The following is a 16,495-nucleotide window of genomic DNA, read 5'->3' as shown; positions in this document are numbered from 1 at the left end:
TGTAGCTAGAATTGCGACCCTTCAGCTGACTTTTTGAGTGTAGTAGAGACCTGGCCTCAGTTCTGGCTCCCACTGACTTCAATGGTGGTTTTATCTGACCATATAAATCCTTCACTGACAGGCAAAGGGTTTGGGAGACTCCATGTGCTAATGTAGTCCTGCCCAATCATGAGAGGTAGGGAGGAGGCCTTTTAAAGGAGGAAGCTGCAATACACAAGGGGGAAGTACTATAAAACAAACCCCAGGGTAACCCTTCTAGGGCAGAACTGACTCAGCTACCCAACCATAGGGACTCCAACAAAGCTGCTATCCAGGCACTTCTGAAGTAAGGCACCCAGAAGGAGCTTGGTTTGTGTAGATCTGGACTTTCACTTTTCCCCATCCAAATGCAAAGTCAACAGGCCCACAAGGGCAGGACCACTATTAGGACTAAGAAATTGTGGCCTGTTCTAGGCCAATCCCCTCATGGAAACTGGGCAAGGCAAGGGGCCTCAGCTCAGCTACGGGCATGTCCAAGAAATACTCTTTTTACAGGTGGTGGAGAATGCGGGCATTGGTTCGGCCCTGCTGGAGTGGGGAGAAAGGGTTCAAGATTGAGAAGGACCTGACCAAAGCAGCTTTGGAATGGCTCTTAAAATGGGACACAAAAAGCAAGCAGCAATAGGCTACAGCTCTTAGCCCAACATCACATTTTGAGGGAATTAGCCACATGCCAACAGGAACATCCACAGAACTTGGTGCAACAGATGCTGTCAGTCGTTAAACTTCAGGAGACCCTAGGCTTCAGAGGTTGCTAACTCTAGTGCCCTTCCCCGATAACTATCCTGGTGAACTTGGCAACAACAGATGGGGGAGACAAACAACCTGTAGTGAACATGGAGGAACATAGATGCCCAGAGAGATGACTCACTTTGAGCTATGAGGGGAATGGCTGTATTGCAAACAACAAAACGGACAGACTGGGAAAGCCAGGGTCTTGTTGCTAGTCCTTAACATTTATCAGTGAAAGGTACTAAGGTTGGCCTAAGAGGCCCTCTGTGCAGGACATCTGGGGAGGGAGAAAACTTTGACCTCCTTATAGGCCTCAGGTATTCCAAGATGTGGATTTTTGGGCTTCCAGTCCAGACAGCCACCTCTCTAAGCTTAAGGGTGTTAAGCAGGTGCCCCTCATTCCACTGTCTCTTCCGGGAACTCCTTTTGAGAGGATAGTTCAGAGGGCCATTAATATATCTTAGTACCAGTAGTAGATTATGCAACATATTGCCCAGAAGCCATATGTCTGTGATTGAGCAATGCGAGCATGATAGGGAGCGAGCTCTCATAATAGTGGCTCAACTTAAATGTATACCCCGAATTTAAAACAAAACCATAGTAAGAGAACCAAAAAGTCCAAAAAGGTGCACTTGTTACTTATCAACCAAGTAAAAGAAGCAGTAAAAGATAAAAGGCATTATTTACAAAATAGATGTTACATTTTAGTGAGGAAAATAGAAAAGAGCATAAAATCTGTCAAATGGAGTGTAAAATATAGTTAGAAATGCCAAAAAGGAATTTGAGGAAGAGCTAGACAAAACTTCAAAAAGCAACAGCAATTTTTTAAGTACATCAGAAGCAGGAAGCCTTCTAAACAATCAGCCACTGGACAATCGAGATTCTAAAGGAGCACTCAAGGATGATAATAAAGTCATTTCAGAGACATTACATGCATTTTTGCATCAGGTTTCATGGCTGAAGAAACGAGGGAGATTCCCAATCCCAAGCCATTCTTTTCAGGTGACAAATCGGAGGAACTATCCCAGATTGAGGTGTCATTAGAGGAGATTTTGGAACAAAATTGATAAACTAAATAATAAGAAAAGTCACCAGGACTAGATGACATTCACTCAAGAGTTCTGAAAGAACTCGAATGTGGAATTGCAGAACTACTGACTGTGGTTTCTAACCTATCCTTTAAATCATCTTCTGTACCTAATGGCTGGAGGATCGCTAATTTTATGCCAGTTTTTTATAAGAGCTCTTGAGTGATTCTGGTAATTACAGGCCACTAAATCTAATTTCACTACTGGGTAAATTGGTTGAAACTATTGTAAAGAACAGAATGGTCAGGCACATACATGAACATAATTTGTTGGGGGAAAAGTTTCTGTGAAGGGAAATCATGCCTCACCAGTCTACTAGATTTCTCTCAGGGGGTCAACAAGCAAGTGGACAAGGGGAAATCCAATGGTTATAGTGTGCTTAGATTTCCAGAAAGCCTCTGACAAGGTCCCTCACAAAGGTTCTTAAGCAAAAGTAAGCTGTCATGGGATAAGAGGGAAGATCCTCTCATGGAATGATAATGGATTAAAAGATAATGAGAGCCCTGTGGCACCTTAAAGGCTAACAGATTTATTTGGACAGCTTATCTGTTTTTGCAGATACAGACCAACATGGCTACCTCTCTGAGACTGATTAAAAGAGAGGAAACAAAGGGGAGGAATAAATGGTAAGTTTTCAGAATTGAGAGATGTAACTCGGGTTGTTCCCCAGGGGTCCGTATTGGGATCAACACTATTCAACGTATTCATGTTCATAACATATTCATAAATGATCTGGAGAAAAGGGTAAACAGTGAGGTGGCAAAATTTGCAGATGAAACAAAATATTCAAATTAGTTAAGTCCAAAGCAGATTGTGAAGAGCTTCAAAAGGATCTCAAAAAAGTAGGTGACTGGGCAACGAAATGGCAGATGAATTTTAATGTTGATAAATGCAAAGTAATGCACATTGGAAAACATAATCCCAACTATATGTATAAAATGATGGGGACTAAATTAGCTGTTACCGCTCAAAGGAGAGATCTTGGAGTCGCTGTGGATAGTTCTCTGAAAACATCCATTCATTGTGCAGTGGCAATTAAAAAAAACAAATAGAATGTTGGGAATCATTAAGAAAGAGATAGAAATTAAACAGAGAATATCGTATTGCCTCTGTATAACTCCATGGTACACCCACATCTTGAATACTACGTGCATTTGCAGTTGCCTCATCTCAAAAAAGATATTTTGGCATCTGAAAAAAGTTCAGAAAAGGGCAACAAAAATGATTAGTGTATGGAACAGCTGCCATATAAGGAGAGATTAATTAGACTGGGACTTTTCAGCTTGGAAAAGAGGAGACTAAGAGGGGATATGATAGAGATCTATAAAATCATGACTGGTGTGGAAAAAGTGAATAAAGAAGAGTTATTTACTCCTTCCCATAACACAAGAACTAGGGGTCATCAAATGAAATTAATAGGTAACAGGTTTAAAACAAACCAAAGGAAGTATTTCTTCGCACATTCCAGCAGGTCACCAGTCTGAGGATGGTAGACTGTCGTTTCCAATTTCTTTAAGAGTTCACAGAACTCCCTTATCGACCAACGTGTAAGGTTGAGACGTTGGTCCATCAAGATTTCCCATTATAGGCCTACCCTGACAAACAGCTTCATTAGCTCATAAGAACAGGCACACTGGGTCAGACCAAAGATCCTGCAGTCAACCTGTGGAACTCCTTGCCAGAGGACGTGGTGAAGTCCAAGACTATAACAGAGCTCAAAAAAGAGCTAAATAGATTCATGGAGGTTAGGTCCATCAATGGCTATTGGCCAGGATGGGCAGGAATGGCGTCCTTAGAAGTGGGGGAATGGGCGACAGGAGATGGATCATTTGATGGATCCCTCTGGGGCAGTTGACGTTGACCACTGTCAGAAGACAGGACACTGGACTAGATGGATCTTTGGTCTGACCCAGTCTGACCCACACACAGAAGCATGTCAGGATAGGCAAATCTTGATGGACCAAAGTCTCAACCTTACAAGCTGTTCTAGGCCAACGCCATGCTGGAAACAGGGCAGGGGGAGGGGCTCCAGCCCAGCTAGGGTGACACCCCCAGGCAACTCTTTTTACAGGGCCCACTATGGTCTTATTTTGTGATGTTTAATACACTCAATGAGGCGGGAGAGACTCTCTCCAGTAAAGTGCCCTCCCCTTGGCCTCAGTCCCTTAACGGACACTTTTCTGTTTCCCTTTGGGGCTGTGTCAGTTACAGGGTCTCTGTCGTGCATAGCAGCAAGCACGGGTGCAATTCTAAGCTCACCCATGGGTGCACACACAGACGGGAGGTGAGGGGCATCCTGGCAATTTTTATAGATTTTAACTTTGTAAGTCTATAAGAATGGCCAGATTGGGTCAGACCAGAGGCCCATCTAGCCCGGCATCCTGTCTTCTGACAGTGGCCAATGCCAGGTGCCCCAGAGGGTGGGAACACAGCAAGTAATCATCACGTGATCCCTCCCCTGTCACCGATTTCCAGACAAACAGAGGCTAGGGACACTCTTCCTCCCCATCCTAGCTCATAGCCATTGATGGACCCACCCTCCATGAATTTATCTAGTTCTTTGGTGAACCCTGTTAAGGTCCTGGTCTTTACCACATCCTCTGGCAAGGAGTTCCACAGGTTGACTGTGCGCTGCATGAAGAAAAACTTCCTCTTGTTTGTTTTAATGCCGCCACCTATTGATTTCATTTGGTGACACTTAGTTCTTATGTTATGGAAACAAGTAAATAACCTTTCCTTATTCACTTTCTCCACACCTGTCCTGATTTTATAGACCTCCAGGCAGAGAAGAACTGCCAACCAGGGCTTGGGAGATCTGGGAGAGCAGAAGCTTTTAGTTACAAGCTAGTGGCTAATGGAAAGGTATTGGGCTTCTTTGGAGAGTGTGGTTTGAGGCAAAGGGGTTGTGGGCTTTCCTTTTATTTGATCCATCTCCATTTCTGTTTCTCAGACTGGGGCAGGGGAGAGGCGGAGAGGGAGGAGCAGTATGGTGGAGAGGAATGCAGAACAATCCTCTCTGGTGGTAGTGGGGAATACCCTTTTCAACTTGACCGGCAAATGTTCTAACCTCCCTCCAACCTCTCTCCCCAGGAGCTAGGGGCTGACTGGCATGCCTAGGCATCAATTTCATTGCCAGCCTCTTGCATGGGCACGTACAGGAAATGCCACTGAAATGGCTGCCATCATGCCAGGAGCAGTTCGGTGTGGGTGCCCCCGTGTAGGAGAGAGCCATGTAGCTGGCTGCGTGCCACAGACAATGAACATGCCAACCTGGCCTCTGCCAGCGCAAGTCCCTTATCCTGAGCATAGTCTCTCCTGGCTGCTGCTGTTGTGTCATAACCTCCTTGAGGCCCCCAGGCCAGCAATGCAAACGAGGCAAACCCCGTGGAAGAAAGAAAACATTCTCCGCTGCCCTTTGGGAGAGGAAGGTTTGCATCAACAGCTCCCCTTTGGAAACGGCCCAAAGACCTTTGGAATCAACGAGTCAGGCCCGCGGAATGAGACTCAAGCGGCCTCACATGTCCCCGAGTAACACTGAGATTGAGGGAAGACATTGACCGGCGTCATGGAACACCCCCACGCGCTGGAGGGACCTCCTGCTGAGTACGACCAGCCTCGGCCAGACCCGGGGGCGTGGGGACAGCTTTTGGGGCTGCGCACATTTGGTCTTCACGTCTGGGGAACTAACTCGGCGCCACAGCTCGGTACAAGGCGGAGTTAGTTTCCCAGGCCCACGCCTGCCAACGGGAAGGGGGCTAAGGAGGCAGTTGCCCTGGGGCCCAGCAATTCAGCAGCAGCGACTGGAGCCCAGGCCCTTTAAATGGCTGCCAGAAAGCTGGCTGCCTCTGGCCCCGCCCCTTCTACCTAAGGCCCACCCCTTCTGGGAGTGTGGAACCTCCTCCTCCCCCATTGCCAAGGATCCCGCAGAGGCGGTTGGCTCCCTTGCTCAGACCCAAAGAAGAATTCTGTGCCACCTCAAAAGCTGGCCTCTTTCCCCCTTAGAAGTTGGTCCAGCACCAGACTGGTCCTCACCCACCTTCTCTCTCTAATATCCTGGGACCGACAACATCACAAACAGACTTTGCTATGCAAAACAGCCACTGACCAGAGTTTCCTGTTGGGCAGAGCACTGGGCTCCCCAACACCCTGACACACTGCAGGGATCCTCTTTTACCTGCTGGGAACTGGACTCCGGACCAGAGGGCTTTCTGCAGCTGGAACAGGAAGGGGCTGGGACCATGGGAGGGGGAGGGGAGGTATTGTAGGCAAGGGAAGGCATTGCCTTCCCAAAACTGCCTACCCTGCCCAGCCACCAGCTTCCTCTGTGGCAGCCGAGGAAGGCTGGAGTCATGCCATGTGGCAGCACCAGCCCTCAGCTGGGGTTGGGTGGGGTTTGGTTGGACGAGGGGAAGGAAGTGAAGGGGCATGGTTTTGAGGAAAGGGGTGGGGCTTTGGGCAGAAGTGGGTGGGGCTTCGGCTACCTTCCCCAGCTAGGACTTTCCCAGCCACTCACGTCAGACCCTCAGCTGCTGGAAATTAGTCTCGCTCCCTTGAAGTCACTGATCATCATTGCAGTCAATATCGATTTGAACCCCCTGAGGCTCTTGTCCCGCGAACCTGCATTACTGAATTATGCAGAGCATCATACATTGACTCATTGTAATGGCAGGAGAAATGGTGCCCAGCTGTTTGCGCTGGGCCCTGTGCATCACTGTCCACTTTTGAAATTGGGAGAGCTGAGCAATGAAAACAATCAGCTGGGAGGCTGGTGGTCACCAATTCCCCCACCTGCCTTTGAGACATGCAAAGCCGCTTGGCATCCCCCGGGTCCTCACTTCACGCTCTCCATTCTGGACCCATCTCACTCCCAGACCACAGCAACCCCTTCATGACATTGCCCTCCAGCAGTGCCCACTCCAGTAGCTCTCAGCCCCCTTCAAGGGAAGGGGGAGAAGAGTGTTTACCAGTCTCCACACTCTGGGGTCCTCCCCTCCCAGGGACCCCCAATTCCCCTGGACCCACCTTGCCTCAGTGACCCACAACCACTCTTCACCTAGCCCCAGGCACAGGGCAAACTGCAGTCTGACATGGCCACTCAGCATTGGCAAGGAGGTGGGGGTGAACCTGCTGCCTCTTTCTATCCTAACTGCTCCCCTGCAGCCCTAGTACTCTCAGGCCTTGCTTCAGGCCCTGCAGCCTGGGATCAAGGCCAGCTCAGGGCTCCCCAGCTCTGCCTGCTTTTTTCCAGCCCTACTCTGGATCAGGAGCCCAGCCCAGCCCAGCCCAGCCCAGCTTCCACAGCAGCCAAATCCCTCACTCCCCCCAGCAAGAATCTCTGCCCTCTACACTCCTGGAGCCCTTATTTATACAGTCCACAGCTGGGTCTTAATTGGCAATATCAGCCTCAGCTGTGGGCTTTGCCCTCAGCCGAGGTTTTACCCTTAAAGGGCCAGTGCAGGGCAGATGCCCCATATCAGGGCTCTTGAATCTTGATTTGAATCCCCCCTCAAGCTTGACTGTCCTGATATTCAGGGCACAATCCAAAGCCCCTCTTAAGAATCAGGCCCTACACACCTGATCACCGGACAGTAATTACTAGCCAGACAACATGTAATTAACTGCACCCACAGGACCACATGCTGAGCTGAATGGTGGGCACAGGTAGCTCATTGAAAACAAGGCTACATAACAAAGCAAAGAGCTTTCCATCATTAATCTCAAGGGATTTAGAGGTTAGAGTGGACCACAAGCTAAATATGAGTCAACAGTTTGCCACTCTTGCAAAAAAAAAAAAAAAAAAAAAAAAAAAAAACCAAACATGATCCTGGGAGGCATTAACAGGAGTGTTGTAAGCAAGAGACACAGTCATTCTTCCGCCCTACTTTGCGCTGATTAGGCCTCAACTGGGCTGTGTCTAGACTGCATCCCTTTTCTGTAAAATAAGGAATAAGGGATCTTTCGGAAAAGGCTTTATTTTCCGAAAGATCCGCGTCTAGACTGGCGCTTTTTTCCGGCAAAGCTACGAGCTGGAAAAAAGTGGCAGCCATTTTTATGCAAATGATGTGGGGGGGATTTAAATCCCCGCTTCATTTGCAATTGCGATATGTCTAATTTGCATCCCTTTTACGGAAAAGGGATGCAGTCTAGACACAGCCCTGGAGTATTGTGTCTGTAACCCACACACCTAAGCTATGATCTTGTGCCAGAGATATGCAAATGAGGCTAAGCGTGATTATTTTCAGGAATAACGGCATTGCACAAGAGGGTTTTTCTTGCGCAAGAAGGGGCAGTGTAGACAGCTCCTTCTAGCGCAAGAGCCTCTTCCGCAAAAATGGCGGCTCATTAGGTATGCAAATGAGGCTCGGCAATATTCCATGCTTAGCCTCATTTGCATACTTCTGGTGCAACAACCCACCAGTGTAGATATAGCCCTAGTGTGATTATTGAGTAATGCAAGTGGCACCTAGACCACAGCAACAATTAAGGTCAAGAGACCTCTATAGCATAGGCTGGGAGGCAGCTGGCTTTTAGCTCAGAGGGTAGAGGCTCCTATAGTCAGCTCCTGAAATCCCAGGTTCAAACCTGCCCAGTGGCAGTTACATGTCCAGTTCTGGGCACCACATTTCAAGAAAGATGTGGAGAAATTGGAGAGGGTCCGGAGAAGAGCAACAAAAATGATTAAAGGTCTAGAAGACATGACCTATGAAGGGAGACAGAAAGAACTGGGTTTGTTTAGTTTGAAAAAAAAGATGACTGAGGGGGTCATGACAGAAGTTTTCAAGTATCTAAAAGGGTGTTACAAGGAGGCAGAAAAATTGTTCTCCTTTGTCTCTGAGGATAGGACAAGAAGTAATGGGCTTAAATGGCAGCAAAGAAAGTTTAGGTTGGACATTAGGAAAAACTTTCTAACTGTCAGGGTGGTTAAACACTGGAATAAATTGCCCAGGGGGGTTGTGGAATCTCCATCACTGGAGATATTTAAGAGCAGGTTGGATGGACATTTATCAGGACTGATCTAGACCAGGGGTGGGCAATAATTTTTGACTGGGGGCACTTCCAAGTGCTGCATACTCCTTGCAGGGTAGGGGCAGGGCAGGAGGAGACTTTGCGCCTCCTCCCCCCCGCTCCGCTCCCCTCCCCTCCCATCCTCTCCCCTCTCCTCTCCACTCCCAGGCTCTGATTGACCTGGGGGTGGGAGGAAGCGTGAAGTCTCTTGCTCCCTGCCCTCCGGTGCATGTCATTTAGAGTCAACTGCCAGGGTTGACTCTAAGCACCGTGCACTCCGCTGTCCCTAGGCCCTGATTAGCCTGGCAGCAGGGGAGTGCAGGACCTCCACGGACCAACTCAACCTGCGTGGCAGACCGGATCCAGCCCACGGAGGCCCTTTTGCCCACCCCTGATCTAGATGGTGCTTGGTCCTGCTGTGAGGGCAGGGGGCTGGACTCGATGACCTCTCGAGGTCCCTTCCAGTTCTAGGGTTCTATGATTCTATGACTCTAGGTTCTATCAAACCATAGACCCTCCTGAGACTGGACCCTCAACTCTAATCCAGTGTCCGCTCAGGCTCCCCTGCTACCATCGGAATCAGCAGGGCAGATGCCCCAAACCGGCTTCTACACCATGTGGCTAAGGACATGTCAACACATCAAGCAGGGGGTGTAATTCCCAGCTCGAGAAGACTAGATCTGAGGGAGCGAGCTTGCTAAAAATGGAGCGTGAGCAACGGGAGGGGCTAGGCATGCTGAGTACAGGTCTTGCATCTCAGCTAGACCAGCCCCTCCCACAGGGCCTGGTGTAGCAGGTATCCCCTATTTACAGGGCATGAGGCTGGATTAGAGCTAGTGTGGTTCATCTCCTTGACCTGAGATTGCCCTCCCTACGGTGATGTGCAGACATACCCTGATGAGCAACCAGCCCCGCAGTGACCCCACCTGAACGTCTCACACCTGGCTATGGGGAGCTTGACCAGACTGGGGACTAAATGCAAGTGCTCCGCAGGCGTGGCCCCACTGGACTCCCAAGCTTCGTCTACACTGGCATGATTTTCCGGAAATGCTTTTAACTGAAAAGTTTTCTGTTAAAAGCATTTTCAGAAAAGCGCGTCTAGATTGGCAGGATGCTTTTCCGAAAAAGCACTTTTTGCGGAAAAGTGTCTGTGGCCAATCTAGACGTGCTTTTCCGCAAAAAAGCCCCGATCGGCATTTTTGCGATCGGGGCTTTTTTGCGGAAAACAAATCTCTGCTGTCTACACTGGCCCTTTTGCGCAAAAGTTTTTCGGAAAAAGACTTTTGCCCAAATGGGAGCAGCATAGTATTTCTGCAAACGCACTGGCAACCTTACATGAGATCATCAGTGCTTTTGCGGAAATTCAAGCGGCCAGTGTAGACAGCTGGCAAGTTTTTCCGTAAAAGCAGATGATTTTGCGGAAAAACTTGCCAGTCTAGACACAGCCCCAGTGGTTTGCTTGTGTGGGGTAGGAGCGGGGGCAAACGAGGCAAGTGAGAAAAAGGAGCCCCATCATGGAGAATTGGGGGAGCACGCAAGTAAGGGCGTTATCCCGTTCCCATTGAAATCAAGGGGGATATGGCTGCTTTTTTCATTGGCAATAGGATCAGGCCCTAAGAACCTGATCCAAACCCCCCTGAAATCAGTGGCAGCCTTTCCACTCACTTAACATGTCTTGAAAGGACTTGTATCTTGAATGCTGTCGGTGCCTGCAGGCAGGAACCCTGCACCCTGACCACACGCCTCTGGAAAATGCTGCTCACTCTTCAACGAGCTTAGCAGATGAGAAATAGGAGCCCGCCACTGGCCTGCCTCTCCCTCCCCTTGTTCTGCAGCTTGCAAATTTTTATTAGCTGTCAACATGTCAAACTTCCACTTAGCTGGACAGCTGCAGGACCCGCCAAGTTCCAAAGCTCTGCCAGTGAGTTCAACAGACCTACAGGCCGCTCAGGTGGAGGGGCATGTGTGGGGAAGGGTCAGGGATCAGAGACACTAACTGGAACTGGGCGGGCGGGGGCGAGTTCACAAAGGCATTTCAGATGTGAAACCAAACCGTGGTGAGGGAAAGAGTGAGAGGCAACGGGAAGGGAGACAGAAGAGGGACTGGGTTCGTCCTGTGTTTGAACAGTGCTACTACCATGAGATCCCTGCCCAGGGTTGGGGCTCCGAGATGCTACAGTAATACAAATAATACTAGTCGGCCTATACTAAGAGGCTACGTCTACACTGGCATGATTTTCCGGAAATGCTTTTCACGGAAAAGTTTTCTGTGAAAAGCATTTTCGGAAAAGCGCGTCTAGATTGGCACGGACGCTTTTCCGCAAAAGCGCATCTAGATTGGCATGGACGCTTTTCCGCGCTTTTGCACAAAAAAGCCATTTTAGTCATCGGGGCTTTTTTGCACAAAACAAATCTGAGTTGTCTACACTGGCCCTCTTGCGCAAATGATTTGCGCAAGAGGGCTTTTGCCCGAACGGGAGCAGCATAGTATTTCCGCAAGAACACTGACGATCTTACATGAGATTGTCAGTGTTCTTGCGGAAATTCAAGCGGCCAGTGTAGACAGCTGGCAAGTTTTTCCGCAAAAGAAGCTGCTTTTGTGGAAAAACTTGCCAGTCTAGACACAACCAGAGTGTGCCTTAGCTTGACCACATGTTCTTCTGACTGGGGGAATTTCCACTGCTTCTCTCTTGTAGGAAGTCAGCCTAGCTGCTCTGGGAGGCAGTGGGGCCCAATGGGTAAGGCATTAGGTCGGACTCAGGAGATCTTGGATCAGCTATGTCACAGGGGGCAAAACACTTCCCTTCTCTGTACCCTCTGGCTTTCTTTTGTCTTTTTTTGCCTTGTGAATGCCTTGGGGTGCGGACTCTCTCTCACACTGTATGTTTTGTGTGTGTGTGTGTGTGTGTGTGTGTGTGTGTATGCGGACGCACAGTGTCTAGCACAATGATGTTGTCTGGGGTCTCTGCCCATTACTGTAATGTCACTATCACCTACTGCTAATAGACATCCACTCTGGCTGCAGCATTTGGGAAGCGAGGGGGAAAGGGCAGCAGTGTTATGAATATGTGTGTGTGTGTGTGTGTGTGTGTTTTCCGCGAGAACTTGATTGACTAATGTTTGTGGCTCCTGAGAGCCAGTGAAAGGTCCACTCTTGATATCCAGAAAATTTTACAAGGGGCGGCAGGCTTAAAAGTGGTGGGAAGAAGCCGAGCCTGCCAGGATGTCGGAATGAAAAAGCCATCAGGAATGTGCCTCGGAGAACAGCTGCTACCAGCACTCTGGCAGGAGCATTCTCCCCCCCCCCCGCCCACAGCTGCCTGGGAGCCAGGAGAGGGATTCAGAGACCACAGCTTGAGCTGAGGGAAGGGGGCTATTTATTTATTTATTTTGTGGGCTCTGCTTCCCTCCACCCCCTCGTCGCTCTCCGGCTGGAACTCCTCGGAAGGAAGGAACCTGCCGCTGGTTCACAGGGCGGCTCTTCCAGCTGCGTGGGCGCCTGGATTAGAAGGCTTGGCAGAGCGGTGGGGAGGATTTGGAGCTCGCTGGCACTTTCCCTCCGCTCCCTGCCAGTCCCACCACAGTACACTGAATACGGATGTCACCCTAAAAATGGGGGTAGGAGCCTTTGCCCAAGTAGAAGTCCCCCACCCCCACCCCGAGCACCATTCTCTGGCCTACCTGCACGTTCTCACTTCTTGTTACTCACTTCTTGTTACTCTGTCTTTATCAGCCAAAGTAAATCAGGCCAGGGGCACGCAAGCGCCCTTTGCAGTTTACCTCCAGCCTAAACCCCTGCCGTCCATACAGCCAAGCCGGGTGGAGCGTGTCATGCTTTGGGAGCAGGTGGGGGAGTGGAGAATTTGCAAGAGCTCAGAAGATCTCGTGGTGCTCCTGTTTAGTGGAGCTGCCTTCTCCTTGCTGGCTTACCGCTAACATGGAGACTCTTCCCGGCCCACCCTCGAGCCAGGGACGTGTCTCCGTCTCTGCCCCATGCTGACTGTCCTGGAGAAGGGCACTCAGAGCTGGGCTCCCAGCTCCGTGACTGTGCTGGCCTTGCCCATAAGGAAATAAAGCAGCATTCCAGTGCTGCTGCTGCTGCTGCCGCGTCTGCTCTGGACCAGTTATCTTAGATGGGCTTCCTCCACTAATGTGCTGTAAACTGAGAGGATGAGCTACCTAGCCCAATGCAGAGCGAAAGATAAATGCTTGGAGCAGCATAGGGTCTGATCCAATGCTCACCGGAGGCTATCGGGCAGCGGGTGGGGAGGAGGTTTCCATGAGTTTCAGTGGGAGTTGGATTGGGCTCGTCATGCACAAGGGGGCATTATTATTGCTAAAATCTCAGGAAGACCCTCTGGGCTAAGGTCATGTCTAGTACCGCTCTAATGCCCGCTACATCTGTTGGGGCAATTCAGCTTGTGTTCACAGGGAGAAGGATTCACCCCAACACAGGGAATCTTTTCTAGCTCAAGGTCCAATGGGTCAGATCTTCCCTTCCCAGGAAGATAATAATAATCCCTTCCCTCTCCTATACAGCTTTCCAGCAATAGGCTTCAAACCATTTTACAATGTAGGACAATGTCATCGTTTCCATGATCCCAAAGGGGAAACTGAGGCCCAGAGAGACACTAGGTGGCTCCAGGGGACATGCTGCAGTCACTGAACTTGTGAGTTGGAGCCCGAGTCTTGGCTGCTTTCAGAGAACCTGCATCGAGCAGGAAAAGCCAGCGGGAGGCAAAATGACACACGGGAAACTCCGTGAGCCCTAGCATTGCTGGCTCTCCACCTCCTTTGGTGAAAGAGGTGGCGGGGGCAAGACCGTGACCCAGGTGGATGTCCGAGATGCGTGAGGCAGTTTTGGGAGGAGGCAGCCCTACGAGTGGTCTGGTCGTTTGAAGACAGAAAAATGCCCGTTTTGCTCCCCAACAGTTGTTTAACCGCAGAACTGTTTCCCCAGCATGAGACGGGGTTACTCTTTCTCTCCCTCCCACGTCCGCAATTTAACTCCGGGCTCGACACACAGAGATCCTGGTGCTGAGCCTGAAACCTAATAGCTCTGCCCGCACTGGCTGCTGGGGTCTCCATTTCACTTCTGTAGCCCAGCACAATCCTCAGCCCCCCCCCTTCCCTTTCCCCGGGGGACTCTATTATACCCACCGATCTGTTCACACTCCTTATCCCTCGGCATGTTTGCACACACTGCTGACCCAGCCTTTATCTGGAAGACATAAGGGTCTGTGTGTGGAGTTCCCATAAGGGCTATTAATGGTGTTAATGTCATAGCTCTCTCCCCATCCTCCTCCCCTCCCCTCCCTTTGCTTCGCCAATTCTCCGGAGATTTACAAAAAGAGACAAAAATTCACACGCCGAATTTGCAACCTTTGCAAAAAATGAGCCAAACTCCAGGGTGGGGAGAGGAGAGGCGGGGGTAGGGGAAATGGTAGAAGCAGCCCCTGTCACTCTTTGGTAAATGACATACAGCCTCTTTCCCCACTCAAGGCACCATGCACAGATGTGAGCACCCCATCAGCTTTGGGCAAGTTCGGATCATGATCCCAAACCGGACTGAATGGGTGAAACCAAAATCCCAGATGGGACCATCCTTGGACTATGAAGAAACTTTGGATCTGGATCCTAGCTGTGCATCTCAGACCCAAGTCACCTGGTTCTCTAGAAATAGAACTTCCATCATGTCATCCTTCAGCTCCCGGCCCTTCCTCCTCCTGGATAAATGGAAGCGGCCCCTTCTCCTTGTCAGTGGGCCTAGAGAGTTCTCTGGATGTTCTATTATCCCGGGATTCAGCCATTTCCGACTCTTGTCCTTACCTGTACTCGGGCTTCTGTGAGCTTGGTCCTTTGGGCTAGCTCCTCTCGTGTGTAGATATCTGGGTAATGGGTTCTCTCAAAGGCCTTCTCCAACTCCTCCAGCTGCTCGGCCGTGAAGGTGGTCCGGCTCCGGCGCTGCTTGCGCTTCAAGGGTAGGTCCGGTTCAGACTCAACATCTGAGCCTTCATCCAGCCTGTTACCTGGTGATGGAAAGAGGGAAGAATTGAGGCTTAAATGGTGGAAAAGCCAAAGGGGAATTGGATGTAGAACTAAGAATTAAACAACTACAGGAAGGGAAAGGGAATACAAGTTAGTCATAGAATTTAAGGCCAGATGAGACCATCAGTTCAGCTAGTCTGACCTCCTACCCACCTCACAATCAAAATTAGCTGTAGTCTACAGTGGCAGTGTCCAGTCAACTTCTAATTCTGGATAGAACTGGTCAGGGACGTTCTGACAAAACGTTTTTGTCAGGAAAATACTGATTTGTTGGAAACCAAAACAGTTTGTGGGAAAGGATCCATTTGGATGAATCTTCTGATTCAAAATTTGGTTGGGAAAAATGGTAGAAATATCCCATTTTGGTATATTTCGAAACAAAATATTTCATCGTTGAGTTCAGAACTATTTTTCATTTTGTAATGTTTCTATTTTTTTTAAAAAAAAGGTTCAAAGTTAAAAAAAAAAAAGTCAGAATTGAAAGGAAACACCGAATCATCATCAACACATCAAAATGGACCCAGTTCAATTATTATCATCATATTTTTTGGATGATCGGTTTGTAAGAATTTGTGAACTTTTTGTTCTGTTTCAGAGCAAGGAAACAAACACAAAATCTCAAAAGCAAAAGAGTTTCCAGCCCAGGTCTAGACCTGGCCTGCTTGGAGGACACAGAGCTGCTGACTTCATGCTGATGGAAACCGCACCTCTCAGTGACTGAACGTTCATTCTCTGTAGACTAAGCAAGGGCTTTAAATGCAGGGCAGAGGACCAAGCACCAATATGAGACCACAATGAGTATGTCTACACAATTAGACACCGGGATAGGCCTGTAATAGTTGACTCATGGGACTCAGGTTAAAGGGATATTTAATTGTGGTGTAGACATTCGGTCTTGGGCTAGGGCCTGGGGTCTAGGAGGGTCCCAGAACTCAGGTTGCAGCCTGAGTACAGACAGTTTACACTGCTGTGAAACAGCTCCTTAGTGTATTAAGACAGGGATGCTAGGATGGAGGAAATCCTACCAAACTCTGGAGATAAGAGAGTCCCTGGGGCTGAAACAGATAGCTGGGATCAATAATGTTTGTAAAACATCCTGGTCTCTGCAGCACCAGCTGAAATCCAACCCGAGTTGGTAGCTGTTATTGGCTGGTGGCTGTTTGGTGGCCCTTTGTGACTTGAGTTTAGGGGGTCTCATTTCAGTTCCTTGTAAACAAGCACCCTCTTTCCCTCAAACCCACCACAACAGATGCTTGCTGTTGGCCATCTCTGCAGAAAGAGCATGAGCTGGGTGGACCACCCAGGGTCAACCCTAGAGGGGCCTCTCTTCTGCTTGGCATGGTGCCCCTGTCTGGTGGCAGTATCGAGGAAGATTTCACTGCTGCTCCCTTATTCCACCTGCCCCAGGAGTAAATGAAGGGAAATTGTTCTCCAGAACTGGCAATCCAGCATCTTTTACTGGGACCAAAGTCATGAGAAAAACCAGAGACGTTTCCCCCATAGCCCATCCTCAAAGGTAGCATTTGACTCCCTGATTTCTGCACATAGGACATCCCTTAGACCCCGCTTTGAGGGAGTTATGA

The 16,495-nt window shown here is 49.3% G+C and overlaps 1 protein-coding gene across 7 annotated transcripts in view; it reads right to left on the bottom strand.

The window, feature by feature from the left end:
• Window positions 1-16,495, bottom strand: part of PAX7 (paired box 7) — a 177,090-nt gene that overhangs the window by 86,755 nt on the left and 73,840 nt on the right. For all 7 annotated transcript variants that reach the window (XM_075906834.1, XM_075906836.1, XM_075906833.1 and 4 more), the window contains one exon: window positions 14,694-14,893. In XM_075906834.1, coding sequence (XP_075762949.1) covers window positions 14,694-14,893 — 200 coding nt within the window. The remainder of the gene's footprint in view (window positions 1-14,693; window positions 14,894-16,495) is intronic.

This window comes from Pelodiscus sinensis, chromosome 23, assembly GCF_049634645.1.
Source record: "Pelodiscus sinensis isolate JC-2024 chromosome 23, ASM4963464v1, whole genome shotgun sequence".
In the NCBI taxonomy this organism is placed as follows: Eukaryota; Metazoa; Chordata; order Testudines; family Trionychidae; genus Pelodiscus; species Pelodiscus sinensis.
This window is presented reverse-complemented; position numbering and strand designations above follow the sequence as displayed.